We start from the raw sequence: 25,542 nt of genomic DNA on the forward strand, positions 1-25,542 counted from the left end.
CCAGCTCTGCACCTTGTTATCTCAGATTCTCCAGCATCTGCAGTTCCTGCTATCTCTGAAACAATTTTCAGTAAGCAATGTTCTCTTTGTAATCTTTGTTTTCTTTCTTCAATGGCAGTTCATAACCCTGCAACTATGTTTTTTTTATTTCAGTTCTGGACGCTAACCACTTCTGACACCATGATTCAAGTGTACAATACATCAATGTGTTCATACAAGGACTTACTAAAGTGAAAGTTAAGATGTCTACCTACAAGGTGCATCATAGAAGAATCATAGAATAGAATCCCTACAGTATGGAAGCAGGCCATTCAGCCCAGCAAGTCCACACCGCCCCTCTGAATAGCATACCATCCAGAGCCACCCCCACTACCCTATCCCTGTAACCTTGCATTTCCCACTTAGCCTGCACAACCCTGGACACTATGGGCAATTTAGCATCCAGCTAACCTGCACATCTTTTGGACTGTGGGAGGAAACCGGAGCACCGAGAGGAAACCCACAAAGGCACGGGGAGAATGTGCAGACTCCACACAGACAGTCTCCCGAGGGTGGAATTGAACCCAGTTCCCCAGTGCTGTGAGGCAGCAGTGCTAACCACCGTGCCGCCCCATGCGTGTCCTTCATGGTAGGGGTCACATGACTACAGGCAGAACAGAACAGAGACTTGCACATAATTATATTTCAATCCAAAACAGATAATAATCCAATTCCATGTTGAAAGCCTCGCCTGACACTGTATCTGCCATATTCCCAAACAGTGCATTCCAGACCCTAACCATTCACTGTGTGAATAAATGTTTCCTCTTGTAACCATTCCTTCAGCCCTGCTGCTGAACTCCTACTACCAGCCTGAAAATCGAGACTGGGGAGGAAATACTCTTAAGTGGTTATTAGGTGGCAACTTAAGGGCCTTGATGGGAGCAAGGGTTGGCCTCACGTGTCCTACTGTAAGATTGTAAAGAGGTAAGGGTGGGTGGAAGGCTAATGGAATGACCACTTGGGGAGTTTTACACAACCTGCTCTCCCACCATACACCCTGCCTGCAAAACCACCAGCAAGAAAATGTAAAGTTCTGCCTCATGAATGTTTTCTCTAACCATCTGTAAGGCTTTCAAATCCTTCCTAAATTCTGATGCCAGAACTGGACACAATACTGGACCAAATCAGTGTTTTACACAAGGTCAACATAACCTTCTTACTCATGTATTCCATGCCACCATGAATAATGTCTAGGATACTGTATGCGTTATTAACTGCACTCTCAACCTGTCCTGGCATCTTCAATGATTTATACACATAATCATCCAGGTCTTTCTGTTCCTACACTCTCTTCAGAATTGGACTTTTAAGTTTATAATGTCTCTTTGCATTTTTCTGACAAAAGAAAGTCACTTCACGCTTCTGATGAAGAGTCACTGGACTCAAACATTAACTCTGCTTTCTTCCCACAGATGCTGCCAGACCTGTTGAGTTTCGCCAGCAATTTCTGTTTTTGTTTCACTTCACACTACACTGCTTTAAATTTAATCTGCTACTTGCCTGCCTATTCCGCCAACCTGTCTGTCCTGTTTAAGTCCTATACTATCCTACTCATGGTTTACGATATTTCCAAGTTTGGCATCATCCACAGTTGTTGCTATTGTGGCCTGTTCACTAAACCCCAAGGAACACCATCATAAATCTGTTTCCAGGCTGAAGAACATCAATCAGCCATTACTCTCATGTCACTTGACCAATTTCGTATCCATGTTACTACTGTCTCTTTTATTCTGTGTGCTCTAACTTTACCCACATGTCTGCTGTGCAGTTCTTTATCAAGTAGAAAGATGCCACACCAACAGCATTATCTGCATCAACCTGTCTCTAATCTGATGAAAAACTCAAGCAACTTGTTTAAAAATGTTTTGCCCTTAACAAATCTGTGCTATCTATTCTTCCCTCTGTATTGAACCCAGAACTTCTGGCCCAGAGGCAGGGATACTATCACTGCATGCCAAGCTCCACACCAGAGGTTATAAGAGTCACAGAGCCAAATGGCATAGAAACAGGCCCTTCAGGCCACCATGTCTATGCTGACCACAAACACCAAACTACACTAATCCCATTTACCTTGGTCCATACAAGATTGGTTTTGAGGTCAGTTTTACTTAAATTTACACATTACAAAACTCCAGCCCACTGATTACTTGTTCCCCATATTTATACATGTTTCTAATGAACTGCTCAGACTTGTTATGATACATGGCTAGGGCAGGTAGAACTTGAACCCCCACCTCTGATCAGGAACTACTACCACCGCACCTCAAGAGCGCTTCCTCATATTTATACAACCAGTTTTCACCCAATTATCCCTAAATTAACATATAACCATTATCTGTTCCCTAGTCCCATTTGGTCTCAGGTAACCCTGTCAGATCCTACTCGATGACAACAAGCCTATCCAATCCAATGCTGCCTCCTTATCAATTTGGACACATCATGTGCCTGAACTACCTTCTCCTTCACCATGACCTGGCCAGCAGCTTCTTTTTTGGTAAGGAATCCAAGTAGTACAATCCAAAACAGTAGACACTCATCTCATGTTTTTAATAGAAAAAAAGGGTCCAAAACTTCAAAACTCTTCTACTACTTATAGTGATGTAAAGTCTCTCAGCCTGATGTCAATGGGGTCAACTTTTGAGATGAAACTTTTTGAAACCTATTGGATTTTCAGCCCCAAAACATGCATGTATGTATTTCAGTGCACGTATTATATATGCTGCGCACATATATTTACATATGCATTGTTTATCGACTTTTCTTTTGCAATAGACACATAATTTCAATGTAATATAAACAGAAGAAAAAAAACCAAGCCTAGCGTTAGTCAAAGTTAAGCCTGTATTCTTGACCTGTTTGCTCAACATGGTTAATCGCACAATACACCCTTAGCTACCAACATGAAACAAGGCTGTGATTTTACACGCTTAGTAAGTGAAAGAAAGTGCAGTCTGCACAGTGAGTTAAATGCTGTATTGTACCTTACTGGAGGTCACTGGGCTCTGAGAACAGCACGACAACTCTTCATCAGGTCCTCGTGGCAGGCTAGGGGTTGACAGCTGTCCTAAGGAAGAAGAAAGAAGAAAAATTAGCCAGAGCAAAGATTACTGTAATTTTACTTAACAATCTAGGACTGCAGTAAAATGTTATTCATGCTACTTATTAATTTAATAGCATGGCTTCACACTGTTGTGCAGTTCCTGGGATGTCAATCAATCTAGGGCATGTCCCCTTCACAACCATTCATCATGTGTGATCCTAGAGATTCAATTCAATTATGGAACGCCTCAGAGCCAAGTTCCATCCCAGCTTTGCTCTGCGGGTTGCATTATCAGACACAATTAAGGATAACATTTTGAATGAGATAAAATGATTTACAAATTAAGCAGAGGGCTTTGGATCGACTTCAAGTGTTGTTTTTCCTATTACCTCATTATTGCACTACTTTTACGTTATACATTAACCAACTCACATTTTTTAAAAAGATAACATTAATTTTCACCCCACCTGCCCTTTTAATAACATGGGTTCATGATGAAGTACTGTTCCAGGAATGGCATTTATCTTCTTATATCTTCCCTTTTTCACTATTTATCTTGTGTGATCCCAAATAGCGAGTCTTGAATTCAAGTCCAAGAGGCATCAGTTTGATCTCTACTGTACTTTAATGTTCACATACAAACCACTGGGTGGATTTGGCGTCAACAGGTGCATCTTTAAACTCAGAAGAAGAACAGTACTTTCTTAACAATTCATCCATCATTATCCGTAATAACATCGAGTTTGTCGAGTGTCAAATATGACACCAAGGTTGTGAACAGTGTAGTTCAATCTCAGACAGTTACCACAGGAGGGATGATGTTTGTGGCTTTGAAATGGAATTCATAGCAGGGAGTGAAGATAACGCCTTCAGTCTTTCCAATGCCATCACCAAACACTTCTTACAGAATCCTTTTATAAGGTCCAAAATCTAACTCCCAAAATACAAGTTTACAGCCCAGACATAGAGAGATCCATGCACTACCACTACGTGAGCCCGTTAAATTGCTCAATAGACAGACATGGAAACCAACAGCAAGATGCTGCATCATTCCCCTCAATTCAATCAGTCCCTACTCTCATTAGACTGAGCCTTAACTGCACTCTTTCTGTTAAAGTTCTCTTCAGTCCTTAACTGTCAAAAATGCTGATTCTAATATTTATTCTTTCAGCAATGTGAAATTGCTCCAAAAGATATTATCAGTGGATTCATATATACTAAGGAGTGTGGTATTCAAAGCAGTATCATAGTAACTTCTGTACGAATCACTGCTATTGTCAGTAGGCTCGCAGGCTCATCAAACTTCAAACAGGATATGTGTAATTACTAACAGATTTTAGTCTTGAACAATAATGTTCAGGTAACAGTTTGCAATAGGGGAACCTTTTGGGAGTCATAGAAGTCTTCAGCACTGAAAAAAGCCCTTCAGCCTATCAATTCTGTACCAAACAAAAATAACTATTCTAATCTCATTTTCTAGCCCACAGCTTTGAATGCCTTGGCATCACAAATATATGTCTAAATACTTCTTATGAGGCTATCTGCCTCTACCACTGCACTTCCAGATTCCCACCACTCTTTGGGTGAAAGAATTTTTCTTCGCACTCCCTCTAAATCTTCGGCCTCTTATCTTAAATCTATGCCTCTTGGTCCCTCCACCAAGAAGAGAAGTTCCTCTCAGTCTATGCCTCGCATAATTTTATACATCTCAAACATGTTCCCCCCTCAGTCTCTCTTCATAAGTAAAACTCTCCAGGCCAGGCTATCCCAGTCAATCTCCACTGCACCTCTCTAGTGCTATCACATACCTCCTTAAAAAATGGATTTCAGAACCGCACACAATACTCTAGCTGTGGTCTAACCATCATTTTGTACAGTTCCAGCATTACCACCTTCCTCTTAAACACCATGCCTTGGCTATTAAAGGCAAATATCCATTTGCCTCCTTATTCACTTATCCTGCTACCTTAAAGAAGCAGTGGTCATGCACACCAAGTTCCCTCTGATTGTCGGTGCTTCTCAGGGCCTCACTGTTCATCATGTACTCCTTTGCATTGTTTTTCCCACCCATGTGCATCACCTCACACTTATGTGGATTAAATTCTATTTTCCACTGATGTGCCCATCTACATCCTCCTGTAATGTAAGGTTACCCTCCTCACTATTTGCCATCTCACCAATTTTCATATTATCCACAAACTTACTGATCAACCTTCTTACATTCAAACATAAACAAATAGCAAGGTCCCCACTACTGATCCCTGTGAAACACCACCAGACACAAGCTTCCAGTCAGGAAACACCCCTCGACCATCACTCTCTGCTTCCTGCCACTCGGTCGATTCTGGACCTAATTCACCAAATGTCTTTGGATCCCATGGGTTCTTGCCTTTGCTATCAGTCTCCCATGTCATAACTTATCAACAGCCTTAGCATTGCCTCACCTACATAGCTGGTCACCTGTTCAAAAAATTCAATCAAGTTGATCAGACATGACCTCCCTTAACAAAACCATGCTAACTGTGCTTGATTAATCCCTGCCTCCCAAAATGGAGGTTAATTCTGTCCCTCAGAATTGCTTCCAGTAGTTTCCCCACCTCGGAGGTTAGACTGACTGGCCTGTAGTTTCCTGGTTTATCACTTGCTCCCTTTTTGAGTAACAGCACCACACTGGTGGTCCTCCAGTCATATGGCACCTCTGCTGTGGCCATAGGGGAATTGAAAATTATTGCCAGTGCCCCTGCTATTTTCTCCCTTGCCTCACCCAACAGGATACATTTCATTTAGCCCAGGAGGTTTACCTGAGCTCACTCAGTACCTCCTCTCTTTCTATGCTAACTTCTTTAAGTATACCACAGACCTTCTCCTTGTTTTCCATAGCCACAACGTCTCTCTCACTGGTGAGCACCAACAGGAAATATTCATTCAGAACGTTCCCTACCTCCTCTGGCTCCAAACACAGATTATCACTGTGGACCTTAATGGGCCCTACTCTCTCTCTAGTTATCCTTTTATCATTAATGTACTTGCAAAATTATGTAGAAAGTTCCTTTATTTTACCCGCCATTATTCTTTCTCCTCCCTTTTTATTCTCCTACTTGCCTTTTAAGTTTCCCTTGTACATTTTGTACTCCTCTCGGGCTTCTGCTGTTTGAGCCCTCAGTATCTGCCATAAGCCTCCCCTTTTCTCTTTGTCCAATTCTGTATGTCCCTTGATATCCAGGGTTTGCATGATTTATTGGTCTCGCCCTTTGTCTGTATTGGAACAGCACCACACTCTCCCGATTTCTTTCTTAAATGCATCCCACTGCACTGAGACAGATTTACCTAAAAGTATCAGTCCCCAGTACACTATGGCCAAATCATCACCTGATCTTATTAACATCGACCTTCCCCTAGGTTAGAGCTTGATTTCAGGCCCGTCCTTGCCCTTTTCCATAACAATCTTGAATCGAGCGGAGTTGTGATCATTCTCTGCAGAATGCTTCCCCACGATTCTTCAACCATTTGGCCAATTTTGTTCCCTAAAATTAAGTCCAGGACCGCCCCCTCTCCTGTCGGGCCTTCTATGTACTGGGTTCTAAAAAGCTCTTCTGGACGCATTTTAAAATTTCTGCTCTCTCTAAACCTCTCACAATATGACTACTGCAGTTCATGTTGGGGAAGGTGAAATCCCAACTATCACTACCCTATAGCTTCTATACTTCTCTGAAATTTGCCTACATATCTGCTTATCTATTTCTCTCAGACTATTAGGGGGCCTATAGTACAATCCCAGCAACGTGACTGCTCATTTTTAGTTTTTAATTTCTACCCAAATGCCTTCATTTGAGGACCTTCTAAGATTTCATCCCTGCTTACTGCCATAATTGATTCCTTGATCAATACTGCAACGCCTTCTCCTCTTTTAACTCCTTCCCTGCTTTTCCTGAAGACCCCATGTCCTGGAATATTGAGCTGCAAATCCTGCCCCTCTCTCAACCTGTGGCTCACTGACAGCAATGACATCATACCAGCCCATATCTTCTGTCAAACAAACTACGATCATTTGGTGCCCTGATTATTTCTAGCAGAATAATCTCGGTGTAATGCAAAGAATCTTTGTTATCAATACAAATTTGTCACAAAAATAGCATTTTCTTTCTTTTGAACTATAATCTGCCTCATTGACTTGGGTTGGAAGATAAGTAATATTTTGATAATAACATAATTTTAAAGAAAACATACACAGTATTTAATTTTCCAACCAAAGCAACAGAATGTGTTCATAATATTTCTGGACTAATAATAGAGGAACTCTTTTTTGTTTCCCTATTTGCCGCATTTCAATGTTGGGAAGTTGAAGATTGCATTTGAGAGCTGTGCAGGGAGCAATACCTGGAACCTGTGTACTTGCAATCCTTAAGCCATTCATTTGTAGCGTAAAATAAACCAGACGTAACACTGGAAGTTGATGTAACCAGCTGGAAATAGAAGTTCACATCTTGCGCGCTTTGTTTAAGCCATCTGGATGTTCCATTGTATTTGGTCAACACTGACTGTCAACGTGTGACAGTTGATACATGTTTAGTTCAAGTAACCTGCCACAGCTTGCTCCTGGGACTGCATGCTTAGGTTTTCGGCATTTTGTGGAAATTTCTGTCAAATTGCAACAGCGTTGTCTGTATCCTCTGTGGCAGCCCTCCAAATTCCTCGGGCATTTTATCAGAGCAGGGTCCTGCTTTAGTGCTTTATAGGTTATAAAAACTATGCCAAAGTTCTTGCAAGCAGCTGGGTGAGCACCAGCTGACAGGAATGATTTTTCAATATGTACTACAGATTAAAGAGAAGGGCTCATCCTGTGAGAATCAGAATTGTGTACATTTGACAAGAAACCCGTTGAACAAACAAGCCACATGAAAGAAGTTGCACAATTACTGTTTGATGTTCTTCTGTCCCAGTAGCACGGAGATTTGACATGACCTACAAAAGAGAAGCATTCCCTGGTAACTGCACAGAAATATTGCTACATTTGGGGCTTCTCGGCGTAGCTGTACCTCTACTAGATTTACGCAAAATGAGCTTGATTACTATCCTTACTTAGGTTTGCACTATTTCGGTCAATAATTCTTCACCAGCTTCAACAGACTTGCATCTCTGCCTATTTCATATAAAAACTGCAAGTTCACTCTGAGCACCAAGAAAAAAATAGTCAATTGTTGTTGTCCCCATTTACACTGTTTATTATGGGAGGACGATCATGCTTGCCACGACCATTTGACCTTTTGTACTCTACGTTCCAGCAATAATGGGAGAGCGTTGCCAATCCTCCATGATAGTCCTGAAGATTACTGTTGCAAATAGCCAGAAGAACAATCAGAGGCTCACTGAAAGATGTTGTGCTTTTTCAACTTTCTTCAAACATTTCTATTTATTCGTTGTACTACCTATTGGAATATACTGTCCAACCAGAATTAGAAACCTTACTGCGGGACGGGAGAGAAGGTATTGTACTGGATGTTTTACAAGAGGAAGACTGGATAGAAGATCCTAAATTGAGTCTCAAATGTGTTTATAATAGAGCACTCTGCATTCACACTGGCATGAAGCCAATTTCCAAATAGTTGTAATTTGAAAGCCAGTATTATTCCAGATGGCACAATTAGGCAAGGTTACATATCAATTCTGTTTCAGATTCACTCCTGCATAATCAATCTGGTACTGATTTAATGACATGTTTAACCCTTCAAGCTTTCTAACAGGAAATTATGCATTGAAGACAAGCAGTCAGATCAGACCTTGCACGCCTCTATCAATAATGTGCAGTCTACAAAGACTAAACATCAACCCAAAACCATGTCAATGATAGACTCTTGGACTAAAGAGCCAGTTAAACATGAACAGTTATGAGAAATGACCTATGCAATGAAGATTAAATCAAATGGTTCAAAATTAATTTGATACACTTTGACCTTTATAATTCACTTCCTCGTGATGTTAAGCTCCTGCTCGTTGATTCAATGATACAGGGAGAAGACGAATCTCTGGGGCAGGCAACAAACAGTTTCCTTAGGCCTGATTTAGATTTGTGCAATTAAAAATTGATCTTTAAAAAAATAGCAAAATGAGATCATAATTTTTACATTGCGGTTATTTGCATATTGTGTTTCAGCTCACAATAGATACAAATTTTGGTGAGGGTACAGAGATGCACTTGAACTATATGAGGGATGAAAAGCTTCAGTTAGTTGGGAAAACAGTGCAGAAGCTCAGATTGACCCTGTAGTGAATAGGATATTAAAAGAAATTCAATAGAGCTATTGAAAATTGAGAGGTTTTGATAGATGGCATATGAAGACACTGTTTCCACTTGTAAGAGGATTGGCTAACAGAGAATCTAGGTTTAAGGCTACTGGCAAAAGCTATGCATGATGCAAATTTTTACTTGAGTTGAAATAATGTGAAAATCACTGCCTGATCGCATTGAATCTGCTTCCACCACCCACACCTTCAAAAAGATATATATACTCAAATATGCAATAATTACTGAGTCATGAGGAAACATTATGCAGGCAGAACCAACTGGCTAGTTCTAAAGAACCCATGTTGTACAGTACAATGATTCTATAGAATCAAAACAATTTTAGTTCTCAGCAGCCATATAGAAATGGCTCTGCTTGCTGCAGTTTGGATGTTGTAATATGTTTGTGGAAAGGTAGTCGTCTACAAAGAGAAAAAAATGTGAAGTTGCTCTCCTTTTACAGTTTTCTGTTATATCATATTTCCAATTATCTGTGACAAGTAACAATAATGGCCACTATGTTAAAATGCCTGAAACTCCTGAAGATTCTGCAGCACATAACCAGCTGCCAAACCAGTTTAGTCACTGTTATTATTTGCACTTTTTACCTAATATTAAGGATTTAGTATCAATGCAATGTTTTGAATGACTATCCCTTCTCTTGATTTCCCCATTGCAATATATATATATAGTCATGATATGTCAGTCCTCTTTGATAACTTGGTTCTGACATCTGCTATTTAAATTCTTTAGGATCATCAATACAACTCTGTGTTTGGTTACTAAAAATGAGATAGAGGGTATGGATATCAAATTTGTATTTCTAATCATGTCACTGGGGAAAAAAAAACATTTAAGATAACTGTGTCCTCTGAAAAGTTCTCAAAGTTTAAAAATACGAAGTGTCAACACCTACCAGACTGCACGACTAGACTGGGCTCCCCATCCACAGGATGGGACATCTGTGGACCTTGTCAGGGGTGGGGGGGGGTGGTGATTTTCAGTGAAAGAGACAATGGAATAGGTAGTGTCAGATTCTAAAGTTGTTGAGGCATCAAAGCCCTCCATCAAAATTGCACAGAATTAGAATTTTGGTGGGCAAGTTGAGATGGCAGCCGATATCAGAAAACTGCCAGCATGCCTACCTCTGGTTCTACCTCTGAATATACATGAATTCAGCCCCTTGTCTCTGTGTCTCACATGTATCGCAATGTTTAGGCAATTAAAGGTAATGTTTTGCACATAATCATTTTCAACATATAAGTAAAGTTTTGCAGAATCAGAGCTCAATAAACTCTACTTTATATTAGATGTGGCTATATTAAATTTTGGAAAAGAATTTTGTAAAAACAGAGCCTGCAACTTGTGACATATGTCACTATATTAACAGAGCCGTTATACTTGTGAGTCCAGTATTCCTCTTGTGCAAAGGAAATGGTTTCTAAATTTTATAGGTTAACAAGGACGTACAAGGGACAGAGAAAAAAATCTACATAATTTTTGTAATGTTTAAATCATAATTAATGTTTTCAACAGCACTGTAATTTTTTTTATGTACTAATCTTTAAACCTTCTGTCAAACTGTTCAAGATCATTAACCAAGAAAGAGAAAATGCACTGAAACAAGTAATTACATAATTGCGGTAAAGAAGCATTTTAAGCAACACAACTAAATCCATATGATGGCAAGTAAATACTTACAACAAAAATTAAATGATAATTTAAAGGCAAGTTGCTTTGTTACCCAAGGTAAAGGAATTAATGATATTTAAATTGTGAAGATGATAATTTTGCTGATGAAGTTATTGTTTTCTCTGGTGACCTATTCATTATGTAAAGTTAAAAAAAATGTATTGTGAGTCTGTAGTACTCACATTCCTTAATGATCTCCTGCACCTGCTCATCTGGTACATTTTTAATTAACACTCTAAGGAGGTTTGTCAGTAGTAATCAAAAACATTGTCACTTATAAAGCTGTGGCAAAAAATCAATAGTTTTTCATCAGAAAAGGTTATTTCTGGCATAAGTGAACCATTTAATTGCTTCATTCCAATAAACAAAACTGCACATTTTAATGACTTGATTCTATGAATCAATACAGCCATATATTTTATTAAGCAGCAACATGTGGGAAGATATTTTGAGTCCTACCAATCAAGGCAGAAGCATTTTCCTTATTTTCATTTCCTTAGTAACTGCAATAAGTTTCAAAACCTACACAGGTCCATGATTTATACATAGGAATTGACCCCCATGGCAGTAACACAGTGATGGGTGACTGGTTTTCAACAGTAAGCTACTGGCACTTGACAAAGTGCCTGGAGCAGAATGAATTCACTTCTTTTTTCCTCACTCATCAACAGGCTCTGCCCTGACCCCCTCGGCCTGACTAATGTGACAGGGCCTTGTCCTTTTCGACTAAGAAAAACCTGCTGCCACAGTTTATATTTCCGATACACTCCAGGTTCACTTTCCACTCACCTTCTTCAAAAAGTAGAACGTGGAACATGAAAGGATTTGCAAAGTGAGCACAACATTTACGTATAGTTCAGAAACCATGACACTGAGATGCAACTTCTGACAAAAAATAAAGAAGAGCATTAACTTTCAATTCTCCTACAGGCATTGCTTCACAGCTCATGGCTATTGCTTTTTCAATTTCTCCCCAGAGAGCCAGGAGTTATTACTCCTGTCGATGGAGGAGAAAGGGATGTTATTCCCCTGTCACCCACCCAACTCTGGCATATTCCCTTCTCTGATCTATAGCCTTCCATAGCAAAAAAAGTGTCTGACATGCTGTTAGTTCTCAACTATGTCAGATTCATCTACCTGTACCAATGGAATTATTTTCCAGGGCAAGAGTGACACAATGTCACAAGAGTCAGATAAGAAAAGAATTTCAAAACAAATACAATGTGGGAGAGACACCAGGTATAATGAGGCAAGCACAAAAAGGGCATATTGAAACTGAAGTATGGGTTTAATTATTCACCAAAGATACAATAAAACAAACAATCTCCTGTGTTGTGTACAAGTCTGCAAGTCTTTTAGTCTCTTGTAGTCTATGTTAGAGGTCTATAAATTACAGACTGCATTTTAGAGTTGAACCGAAAAAGTAGCACTGATAACTCGATTAGATTTGTTTTTGATTAGAATTGGAATAAAGACATTTTCCTGGGATGAATGAATGTGCTTTATATGGTCTCCGAACTACGGATTTTTCTCTGCAATAGCAGTCATGCCACATCTTTTAAGTGCTCATATGTAAACAAAACATTACATCTCAAATTCTCCACCTATTTTGATGGGGATTTACTTTCCTGGTAGTCTTATCAGCGGTGCAAGTTAGTATGCTTATCTATGAGCAAATATGTATTTTGTTAATTTTTTTTGCCACTTCAAAACAAATATTTTAATTCTTCAGTCTGCAAAATTAGAACACCATGAAGCATACATAACGGCACATAAATGTGGAAACTAATTAAACCCTACAAGCTTTGAATTTCATCCAATTAATATTATCTCAGAAAGCCTGGCATTTTCGTTTGGTTTGCTCAGTACACCCTATAATTAAATGATCCATTTCCAAAACTTCATTATTCGATTTGTCAAAATATGCATACATCGTAATTATACACCATGTCACAAATTGATATTTGATTTTCCAAACAAAAATAGCAAACTGCATACTGCTCCACCAGAGATATGGGTTTGCTAGCAAAGTGTTTACGTCAAAGAGTTTGTGCATTTTCTTCAAGGTTTTCGAAATGTTTAACAGGTCTGCAAGTATTAATTTTCATTTTTCCAATTGCAGAAATCCCACATATTTCTGTGCTAAAAACTACTGTGTCGTTACAGGTTAATTTTTGTGCTTTGACATAAACACGTGCGGTAAATGCCTTTATAAGAAGAATAGGACACATACTGGAAATGGAGTGAATGTGGCAACACTGAATACATAGTGGTCATGACACACTTTATTTACTGTAACTGAGCTGCAATTAATGCCAGAATCAGAGAGCACCAGCTGTTAAATGGTTGACAAAGAGGGGAAGTTTAAAGCTAGCTTCGGCTTAAATTTAACAGTACCCTGAGGAAACCGAATCTGAGGTCAACCTTTCTTTTCTTCTTAAACTGTATTGTTTTTTTTGTGGTACATGTCATTCCTGGGGATTCTTCTAAATTAAACTTCACCCAGGGCGTATTCTCACGGAATCAGCAACCAGTGTCATGCTACTGTAATTTTTTTTACAATGGAGTACACTTTAATAAAATACATTCAATATCTCAGTTGCTGCATCTATTTTACACTCTGAAGTGTGGTTGCGAAGCATAGATACCTGTGATGTGAAGCTAAACATAAAATAATCCGGTGAGAAATAGCCGTCTGCCAAGTTCTATTAAAAGATCATGTGCAATCTGCAGGGTTAGACACTCCTTTTAACCTACTTCTTTTTAAGCCTTCAAATGTTGAATAACCACAAAGAAAACCTCAAATAACACAAATCAGTATGAGACTTTTGCTGGTTTCACTTCATTCTCAAGATAATCAGGCAAACCTCAAGGATATTGATTTAATGTAACAATCTATAATAGAATCCCCACAGTGTGGAAACAGGCCATTCGGCCCAACAAGTCCACACCAACCCTCCAAAGGGCATCCCACCCAGACCCATCCCCCTACTCTATCCCCGTACCCTGCGTTTCCCATGGCTAATGCACCTAACCTACACATCCCTGAACACTACAGGCAATTTAGTAGGGCCAATCCACCTAACTTGCACATCTTTGGACTATGGGAGGAAACCAGAGCACCTGGCAGAAACCCAAGCAGACACAGGGAGAACGTGCAATCTCCACACAGACGGTCACCTGAGGCTGGAATCAAACCCGGATCTCTAGTGCTATGAGGCAGCAGCATTAACCACTGAGTCACCATGTTGCCCCTACATTATTCAATCCTGCTTGTGAGTACTACCATTTATTGGCTGGGGAATGTTGAAACCGAGACTGTGTCAGTTTGTTCAGTGTTTCAGATTGCCCTTAAAGATCCCATATCACTATCTGAAGAAGAGCAAGGAGTTCCCCTTTCTCCTGCATGGCACTCCATCATTCAATCCCAAAAAGAAAGCATTTACTTAATTGCAGGATCTTGCTACGTATAAAATGGCTGCTATATCATAAAAGTTGAACATACAACATCTGAATGATGTGCTAAAGTGCTGTTTAAATGATGCTTTCTCTTTGACTGGTTTACCTGACACAGAATTTCCAAAGTACCACACAACACTGATGGGGTTATTTGATCATCTATGTCTATGCTTATGCTTATAATTTTCAATCTCATTCTGAATCAAGTCTTCATTAATCTCTTTTAAAAGAGCCAATTGGCATAAAATAACCACTCTTTTGTTTTAGGCATTAGCTCAATATGTCCACTGCACACTGAGGAAGGAAATATGTTCCAGTCTCAGGTTTCAGTTGAAACTGATCAATGTTATGCCTATGTCCTCTATTTATACAAACATCGCCAAGCTAAATAATCTTTTCATTATGTCTGCATTCCTCACCTTATCTTTGAAGACCTAGATCATGTTCTCACTCAATTTACTTTTTTTTGCTGACAAAAATAACTTCAAGGACTATAGGTCCATAAAAGATATAGGTTTAAATCCTGGGATCATCCTGCCCCTTTTTCTCTGAACCCTCTGCAAAAAAATAAGAAATAAGACAGAACTTTCATTTACATAGCACCTTTTCTGACCCCCAGTTTGTCTCAAGGTATCTACCAATCAATAATGCACTTTTAAATTGCTGTCAATCAGGTAATGTTTGCAATAAAAGTTTAAAGCTAGTCACTCAAATCTGGATATAGCAAGGTATAGGCCCAATTTATGTGTACTTGAGCCACCTCTGGAAGTCTTTAATATGATGGCTGAGACACTGAGATGGAGGGTTCTGCCTTTATTTCTGTCATATCACATTTTAGCCAGCAGGAAGAAGGTATAGAGTGTGAATCACACAGGCAGGAAACTCAATCTGAGCAGGGCCATCTTAAATTTGTGTTGAGTTCAAACAGCTAACATTTTCACTGTTCCTAGAGCTTTTATCCACTCGATAGGAGTCATGAGTTGATGAAGGAGATTTAAATACTCAAAGGGCTGATAAGTCTGTTTGAGCATAATGAACTTATTTAAATCCCCACCCTTTAAAAATGAAAGGAATTGAGCGCAGCTGTCAATTAGAGTTTAAAAAAAACACATTGCTAGACTGCATTGATTGACACGCCATCTGGTGTAATGTGGAAAAAAAAATCTGTTTTTGCAATTTGCCAAGTGTTGTTATTAGACTTTCAATCATTGTGAATTCTTGGCTGAGTTTCAAAAGGTCCAAAATTAATGACCTCAGCAAGGAGGCGGAGTTCACACATTGACCACTTTAAAGACTATTAAAGGATTAGCTGTCTTTAATGTGGTTACTAAATAGAAGTTTGTTTCCAGGGCTCATGTGATGCATTGGTAGTATCTCTACCTCTGGCTCAGGAGACCCAGGCTCAAGTCCCACCTACTCTGGGATGTGCAATGACATCTCTGATAATGTTGATAAAAAATACCTAGAAGCTTGTTTCTTCATACAATGTACTGACCACTTGACATGATTTAAATCATTGAATACATTTCATGAATGAGAGGTTCATTTTTAGCATCAAGTGTGTATGAGTGAGCGCTCTATTTGAATTATTTAAAGTTTATTTCATTTCTATGTGGCGCCTGATGTCGGTCCAAGTGAATATAATTGAATGACATTGGAAGGTGACATGTGGACTGCGAGATGACATGGAAGTGCCTTGGGGGTGGATTGGGGTGAGGGCAAGAGGGTCTAACAGGCTCTTGTAAAACTGTACTGAAGTATCAGAGAACTCAGGCCAGCATTTTAATCAGCCCACCTTGGCACTTGTCCACCTCTGAACTACCTCCGGAGGCAGGAGACCTTACTCAATCAGAACCTTATATCGCTGATGCAAAAGCCATGTGTCTAGGGGTCATTTCCATGGAGATATATCTACTAAATCCAGAGGTTTTCTAACTTGAGCTTCTAGCCTCCCTGACAAAAATTGATAAGGGAAGATGGACCCCACATTATCCAATGTGTTAAAAATGCTGAAAGGAGCTTTTCAGGTAAAATATAAACAAATATCCCAGAACTGCCAAGACAAGGAAATCTGGGATTGCTCTTCTTTAAGCAGAAGTGAGATTTAATAGATGTGATCAAAAGTATGAAAGGTTTAAATCAGCTACTCATTTTATGAAAGCTTTTAAAGGAAAAGTTGTTTCCATTGACAGAAGTCACCGATTTCAGATAGAATTCAGAAGGAAAATGAGTTTCTAACCATCGAGTTATAATTTGCAGAATCCTCTGCCTCACAAGATGATGCAGCAAGGTGAAAAAGAGAATTGGATATATATTTGATTATTAAACAGGTCTTATGCGATGGCTTTTCTGTGCTCTATGATGCCATTTAACTCTCAGTATTTGATTAGCTGTTACATGACCAGTTTATCTACATATTTTCTCTGAAGAGTACATGACCATGCAGATCACAAAGTCCAGGCCAACAGTTCAGTGCAATACCAAAGGAGAGCTGTTCTGGTGGAGATGTCACTCTTCCAAGGTAACAATAACCAAGATCCCATCAGATAAGTCACTCATTTGTATAATGGCAGCGGTGTTATCCTGGTCTCTAGCTAATTATCTTAATTAACATCACAAAACACAGCTTATTAACTAATCATTATCAAATTGTTTCTGGGAATTTACTGTGTGTAAATTGAGAACTCCTTTCCTACATTACAATAGTAACTAGACTTCAAAATTGCTTAATCAGTTGTAAAACCTCTTCTTCAGATATCCTTTAGGTCATGATTCTTGCTATCTAAATTCAAATCCTTTATATCTTTCAAAGCAATAGCAATACCTTGCATTTGATTAATAATCTGTTACTGTTGGTAGTTCCTAACCTATCCATGAAATTAATGGACACTGTCAACAACAATGCTACATCTAATATTAGAAGGTTCTGATTTGCTGTGTGTGTCACATTCCTGAACCAGGCCACATTGGGAGTAGCACAGAGCTAAAAGCTTTTCTCGGAGATGGAAGTGACCACTCACCACACTTGTGTCTCTCATAATGGCCACTTCAAGTGTGGTCATGGAAAATGGTCTGAGCAGTCAGCATGGCAATGCTTCAGCTGGGAAACAGAGCATTGTGCAGAGAACCCAAATAAGGATAGGAAATGAGTTTCATATTTTATTTTTGTAAATACTTTATTTTCTCCCCACAACCTCTGATAGTAGTACATCTGTGTCAGAATACCACAGAGCCCCTCTAGCTGTACTGTCGCCTCATTATGCAATTTTTTTCACCGCTGATATAATTGAAAACACATTTAACATGCAGCTACATTGCTCAGGCAGCTTTATGCTGTGCATTGCAGTCTTAGAATTGGTTTCTTAAGGGAATTGATTAAACTCACATATGAACTAATGAAAAGTCTCAGGTAATTGCCTTCCATACCATCATACATTTTAATAACTATAAGCATAATGATCTTTGATCTTCCTAAGAAACTGTATGATATATGGAATCAGGCCTGTGTTATAAATGTTGTGACTAGCTGGGACATATTGGTTTTGTGTCATAGGTGAACCTGGTCATTCAGAAATGAAGGCAGAAATTGCTGTGCCAAACACATGCATAAAACATGTCAAAACTCTATGACCTCAACAATAGGCATCTGCTGAGGTGAACATTTAACATTGTTAATTCTCGCTAATACAGCATGTTCAAAACACAGGACTGGATTTAATGTGGTGCATTGTTGGAGAACTTGAGAGACCCATGTCACTTTTATAGGGAAGACCCAACCAAATGAAGTACCCCTCAGGGACTTAGTCCTGGGATTAGAAACCTCTCTCCTGACAGCTAGCTACATTTTTAGCAACACCACTGGTAATATTGAGGACTTCACCAGAGATCATCAGTGGACCCTAGGAGTTATGAGTGAAGGTGGGGAATGGGAATCACAGGGAGGGCATTGTGGGATGGGAGGTAGTTTTCAGCACTTCATTTCTCCTTTCCTCTGCCTCCCGACACCAGCACCCTCAATCAGGCACAGCATTTTTGACTACAAGGGGCCCCCACTGGTAAATGTAACTGAGTTTGCTAGGCGATCTCTGGGGTGTCTAGGATTCCTGTACAAGTTCCATTTAATTCCTGAGCCACAGGTAAATTCCAGGCTCTGGGATAAATAGTGGCAATTAGCTCACTAATTGACCTAATTGTCACCCCTTTGCAATTGGGATTTACCCAATTGGTCCCATTCCATCTCCGTGTTAACCACAGGAGGTTTGTCTGACACGCAGCCTCTCACCGCGTCTATTTAGGGCTGGCTTCCATGTTTTCCACTGCATTCAAGGCCACCCACGGTGTCTGGTTTGCCCCCGAAAGGATTGTTCAAACCTGCATCGCTCTAAAAGTTTTAAAGTTGCAACATTGCTTTTGTGGAACTTTACTTATGTGTAGCTCCAAAAATTGCATTCCTGAACTAAAATTGGCCAACAGCTAGAAATACACAGAAATATTGCGTCTTCAGACACCAACTGACAGTAGTAATAGTGCCACACATTTGTGCTGTAACCTGATTTGCTTGAAGGTTTATTGTAGTGAACAATGCGACTGGCAATAATCTTGCGACCGGCTGCAATTCTGTGAAGACAGGTATAATTAACTGTCTTAATTTTGTGAATTCCATGCAGGATTTCATAGTGTGGTCAAGCCTAGGTGCTCATCTCTTACCACAAAGTAAATCTCACAACGCATGAGGATTTCACCTCCATCACACTGAGCAGTGAAAGACAACAGACTGCAACATTCTTTCCTGGGGGCATCCCAGGCCAGCATAGCAGTGATGTAATCAGGCTGCCAAACTGCCAATCAAATGGAAGGATTTTCATGGACTCACAAGCAGGAGATTTAAAAGCAGGAATCTAGAGAAACTTAAAAGCCTGGGACATCCACATGGAGTGAACACGGAAGATACAGTATTCTGAAAAATAACTTCTAATAAAATCAAAAATATTTGAACAAATATAAGCTGGTGATTAATTATTAATTGGGTCTATTCTATAACATGTCAAATGTTACCAATCAGATCACTGTTGAAAAGCCAGTCACACGGAATTGAACAAGACATCACTTTAGAAGGAGTTTTGAACAGTGATGTGGGAGTGGAAATGTTGAATTCTCATGGTGAATACTGACTCTGGATCCACTTTGCAGCCTGTGTCAGACCAAGGAGTGAGAGATCACTACCTCAGGATTTCCCAATTAATCTGAACATGCCCAATATCCTGAAATTGCACTCAGTTTTTGTTTGGGGGCTGGGTTATGATAGAGAATGCAATTGCCAACCTCTGCTCCAAAAGATGAGGCCTGCATGTTCAAGCCTGGGTACTCTTCACCGACCATTAATACTTCAGACAATCTTGTACCATTCCTTCACTACCTGCCCTCTTTACTCAGCAGCCTAATTGGTCTGTGTTCAAGTCTTTTTCACCACTGATGTAACACTGCACAACAACACAGAAACCCAATCCTATTGTACATGGAAGTGCCAAGAGGAAATATAATATTGCCAAATGGTTATCCCTGGCACAGCAGCAGGTAATCTTTCCTAAGTACTTAGTGAGGTTCTTAATACTTGTGAATATGAATAGTAATTTGCTTCCATCATTAAAGTTCAAAAAATAGGTTAAACACTAAAAAGGCTATTTTATCTCCCAGCACACACTGCCCCTTGCTTTCGGTAGAAATAGTGTAGTTTGGGGGCTAAAGCTAACCCAGTGAGCTAGGATAGAGTCACTGTCCAACTCTGAGACACTCCACAATTTTAACTAGCTTGAAATAATCAAAGTGGAAAGATGAAGCTGGGGACAGGTGAAGCTGAGGAATCTTCAGCCTCAATTGGTTTTGTTTGTGTTCACTTTAACCACCTGTCAATAAAAGCGCATGTTTGGAGCTGTCCGACTGCTTGCCTGTATGTGATGAATCCCTGCCAGACAATGACAAGCCGAGTGTCTACAGTGGGCATTGGAGACTTGGAGACTTGGAGACATGGTCGCGCTGACTTAGAAAGTGTTCAGACAGGATGTAACCACTGACAAGTAAACTACGTGGTGTGGTGGTTAAACAGCAATTACGGAAAGGGAATGAACGGGGAGGATGAGGGAGTCTCAGCTATGTTGCATACGTGCTGTGGGCAGCATGGCTGCTGTACCACAATGTTGCCAGTGAGAAGCAATACCGATTGCCAATGGTTGTCTAGCTGCACAGCAACCTTACAAAGATGGCATGGACACACGGGATTCTGGTCTATTGGCAGATATCCACTGAGCGGTGAGTTATTCCAGAAACAGCATGCAGTAAGATCTCTGTCCAGCATCGGCAGTTCTTATTATCACTGATGCAATAAGATGGGGCTAGAATTGTACATGAGGAATGCCTTAGCGGCAAGATAGTTGTTAATGAGGTGAGTTTATTAACTCACAGCGATAAAACGTGTTACATAGAACATAGAACAGTACAGCACAGTACAGGCCCTTCGGCCCAAGATGTTGTGCCGACCTATTATCCTACTAAGATCTTTCTACCCTGCATACACTACATTTTATTATCCTCCATATGCCTACCCAAGAGTCGCTTAAAAGTCTCTAAAATATCTGACTCCACTACCACTGCCAGCAGCGCATTCCACACACCCACCACTCTCTGTGTGAAGAACCTACCTCTGACATCTCCCCTATACCTTCCTCCAATCACCTTAAAATTATGCCCCCTTGTAATAGTTATTTCCGCCCTGGGAAAACGTCTCTGACTATCCACTCTATCTATGCCTCTCATCATCTTGTAAACCTCTATCAAGTCACCTCTCATCCTTCTTTGCTCCAATGAGAAAAGCCCTGTTTCCCTCAACCTTTCCTCATAAGACCTGCCCTCCAGTCCAAGCAGCATCCTGGTAAATTTCCTCTGCACCCTCTCTAAAGCTTCCACATCCTTACTATAATGAGGTGACCAGAACTGTTATGCCTCAATGAGGAAATCCCTCAAAAAAACTCGTGCAGCCCGGACTTAGCCAAAAAATATGTAAGATTCAGCCTTTTGTATTTGATTATATTTGGTTTTGTACAGTGCATATCTTACTGCATCTAAAAGCAGCTAATTTTACAAACACAAATGATTTTGTTGTTGTAACTACTGATACCCCAGAATTGTGTTCATTTCAAACCTAAATCTACTCTCAGCATGGAGAAGATATGGGACGTAACATTTTTAAAACTTAGTGCAATATGTATATAATACTATGTGGGAACAAACCTCTGTAGATGCTGGAAGCTGTATGGAAAACAACAAATGCTGGAGATCACAGCGGATCAGACAGCATCCATGGAGAGAGAGCGAGCTAATGTTTCAAGTCTCGATGACTCTTCATCAGAGCTTAAGTGAAGTGTAGAGGGAGCAGCATTTATGCTTTATGTGGGGGCAGGGCTGGGTTGGGGTGTCGAGTGCTGGGAGACAAAAGCATCTTGTTTTTCTCCCAGCACTCTACACCCCAACCACAACCCTGAACTATTGTAAATGCTGCCCCCGCCACACTTCACTTCAGCTCTGATGAAGAGTCATCCAGACTTGAAACATTAGCTTGCTCCCTCTCCATGGATGCTGCCTGACCCACTGTGATCACCAGCTCTTGTTGTTTTCAGTCCAAATAGATAATACTGTTGTACTGATGTCTTCAGTACCTATAATGCTGAGACCTTGTATTTGTTTCCGTAGTTACTGCAATGTCTTCTGGAGATATTTCGACCTCTGTCTTTCCTCCGGGAACAAATCTAGATACAAGAACTAAATAATGCAGCATACAGTCAAGCAACAACCCTGGAAGCGTGAGCTGTGAGTGGCCTCACTGAAACACCTTAACACTATTCTTGCTCTTTGCCATTTACATGAGAAAGTGGTAACAGCGATTACAGATCACCGGAATATTAATGGAATGGAATGTTGATGAGCTCCACAGCTTTGTGTTGTGGCCCTCTGAGTGCTACGTGTGTACAGACTATAGTGAAGCCCATCGATGTGCCTTAGTCCTACTGCCTGGGCTACAGCACTGGTCTCATCATTGAGAAACAAAATATACTGGTGTGATTTTGCACAGTTTGCATCAGTCACTGCCCAGATTGATATTTGTAGGTGCATGGCAGAGACACTGCCACACAGCTCACCCACCACTCCAAGAAGGAGCAGTTACACAGGAGCCCAAAGCCTGCTGTCACTTTCACTGCCACCAGGAGAGGATGGCCTCCCACTCCTGCAGCCCAAAGCTCCTGCCCTAGCACCCGGCACAGTTCCATCACGGTGGCCCAGGACATACGGAGCCCAAGTAGTACTGAGTCTCAGGAAACATAGTTGGGCTTAGCAAATTAGTCGGACAGAAGCAGTGGCGCTCCTTTTGTTACAGCGATAGGTTTCTGGATTGCTGTGGACAGAGCTATCTTGCTTGCTTTCAAGCCTTCCCTGGTAGCCTAGTGGTTAGGATTCGGCGCTCTCACCGCTGCGGCCCAGGTTCAATTCCCAGTCAGAGAATGCAAGCTGTCCCTTTAGGCGGCATGGTGGTACAGTGGTTAGCACTGCTGACTCACAGCGCCAGGGGACCTGGGTTCGATTCCAGCCTCGGGCGAGTGTCTGTGTGGAGTTTGCATGTTTTCCCTGGGTCTGTGTGGGTTTCCTCCGGGTGCTCCGGTTTCCTCCCACAGTCCAAAGATGTGCAGGTTAGGTGGACTGGCCGTGTTAAATTGCCCATAGTGTTCGGGGATGTGTAGATTATGTGGGTTATATGGGTCTGGGTGGGATGCTCTGAGAGTCGGTGTGGACTTGTTGGGCCGAAGGGCCTGATTCCACACTATAGGGATTCTATGGATGCGGATAAATTCTGGGCCACCTGTGGATGCCTGCTGCCAGCCCTGGTCCTCCTGCATCCAAGGTAGCCACAGTGACCAACATATCACCTCATTATTAGGCGCTGCATGTCTTACTGTCTGGAGCCATATGGCATGAGACTCACTGTGGAAATAACCTCCATTGGGAATACAGGAAACAGAAGACGTTCATAGATCTCAGAAGAGTCATCAGTTTCACACCCTGCAGTTGAGGGCTGCACGCATTTCTCCCGACACAGTGAGACACGCAGCACCCTATTAATGCTGGCCACGTCTCCATCATTCGTTCAGCACCAGCCTCAACTTGTGCAGCAACTTGGTAACAGAGCTATGCCAGCTTAGTGACCGGCACATTGTATCAAAAGGGGCTCCGAACCCCTTCATATTCCAGATCTAGATCAACCATTCAATGTCTTACTGCATTCAGTACAGACCATTGTTAAACTTAACATGGCGATGGCCTGAGTACCCACAGAATTCTTGGAAGTTGCACTGATAATGTTTCACTTTTGGCCAGAATTGGCCTTTTTTTTTAGCATCATTGCTGCTAATTTCACATCACTGAGGTGCCATGTTCAATTTGCAAGCACCGATGGCGTGGTGCAAATCACCTTTGACCGCCACCTTTACTCTGCATACATAACAAGTAGTTGATAAAATGATCACCACATTGAATGAAGCTGGAGTTTGCAAGTGGCTGCTTCATGTATTTGTTCACAATGTAGGAGCAAATTACCGCAGATGCTGGATTCTGTACTGAAAACAACAAATGGTGGAGATCACAGCGGATCAAACAGCATCCATGGAGAGAGAGCAAGCTAACGTTTCGAGTCTAGATGACTCTTCATCAGACCTCAAGTGAAGTGTGGCGGGGGCAGCATTTATGCAATAGTTGGGGGTATGCAGAGTTGTGATGGTGGTGGAGGTGTAGAGTGCTGATGGAGAAAAGATGTTGGTAGCTCAGATTAAGTGATCGGAATGTGAGAATGGCCGAACAATGGTGTGTCTAACTGCCAGACTTGAAAGAGAAATCAGTCGCACTGGAGTGGGGGGAGGGGAGAGAGGACATGGTGATAAAGAATTTAACAGGTAAAAGAAAGGGAAGAACTGGGAGTTGGTTCACAATTTGAAGGTGTTGAACTCAATATTAAGTCTAGAAGGCTGTAAAGTGCCTATTCTGAAGATGAGATGTTGTTCCTCCAGTTTGCACAGTGATTCGCTGGAACATTGCAACATGCTGAGGACAGACAAGTGGGCAGGTGAGCAAGATACTGTGTTAAAATGACTGGCAACGGGAAGGTCGGGTCATGCTTGCACACGGACCGGAGGTGTTCTGCAAAGCAGTCACCCAGTCTGAGTTTGATTTTTCCAATGTAGAGTAGGCCACATTGGGTGCAGCGAATACAATACACTTCAGCTCTGATGAAGAGTCATCCAGACTCAATGTTAACTTACTCTCTCTCTCCACGCTGACTCCACCCACGCTGGGCACTGTCCCAGCCATTTTCTAGTAGGACATAATCTCTAGAGGACAGTGAGTGTTGGCAGGGAACACAACTCATGGTGAATACAGAGATAGTAAGAACTGCCGATGCTGGAGTCAGAGATAACACAGTGTGGAGCTGGATGAACACAGCAGGCCAGGCAGCATCAGAAGAGCAGGAAAGTTGACATTTCGGATCCTTCTTCAGAAATGGACCTGAAACGTCAACTTTCCTGCTCCTCTGATGCTGCCTGGCCTGCTGTGTTCCTCCAGCTCCACACTGTGTTATTATGGTGAACACAGTCAGCTTTGCCTGATCATCAGCTACACCCCCACACGCCACCCGAGCCCGAGCCTGAGCCTTCACACCTCCCTCTACACCGACAGCCCATTTCCACCCATACCCCCACTCCCCTGACCCTCAAACCAGATATTCCACCTTACTGATGACCACCCTTTTCCTCTGTACTCCTCCTGCAGAGGCAATGATGGTGGTCACTGCCACGAGCCCCACCACTCTTAGCCTAAAATGCCCTCTGCTGCTGTGTGTACACCGTACTCCCATGTCACTGTCCTTGTTCCTATCTCTGTAAATGCCTCTGCTTTGCTCCCGTCAGCTTAGACTGCCCCACCCCTAATGGCA

The 25,542-nt window shown here is 41.2% G+C and overlaps 1 protein-coding gene and 1 long non-coding RNA gene across 4 annotated transcripts in view; one reads left to right on the forward strand and one right to left on the reverse strand.

Annotated features, from left to right (window-relative positions):
* Positions 1-19,514, forward strand: part of LOC125484136 — a 48,788-nt gene extending 29,274 nt beyond the window's left edge. For 2 of the 3 annotated variants that reach the window (XR_007262988.1, XR_007262989.1), the window contains one exon: positions 19,181-19,514. This is a non-coding gene — a long non-coding RNA (uncharacterized LOC125484136). Of the gene's footprint in view, positions 1-16,942; positions 17,035-19,180 lie in introns of all 3 variants that reach the window. The other variant, XR_007262990.1, reaches the window with a different exon arrangement.
* The window catches only part of LOC109927772 (adhesion G-protein coupled receptor D2-like), a 259,955-nt gene that overhangs the window by 83,260 nt on the left and 151,153 nt on the right, over positions 1-25,542 (reverse strand). Inside the window, exon 23 of the mRNA XM_048601531.1 lies at positions 3,024-3,106. Within this exon, the coding sequence (XP_048457488.1) occupies positions 3,024-3,106 (83 nt within the window). The remainder of the gene's footprint in view (positions 1-3,023; positions 3,107-25,542) is intronic.

Source organism: Rhincodon typus, chromosome 10 (assembly GCF_021869965.1).
Source record: "Rhincodon typus isolate 14 chromosome 10, sRhiTyp1.1, whole genome shotgun sequence".
Lineage (NCBI taxonomy): Eukaryota > Metazoa > Chordata > Chondrichthyes > Orectolobiformes > Rhincodontidae > Rhincodon > Rhincodon typus.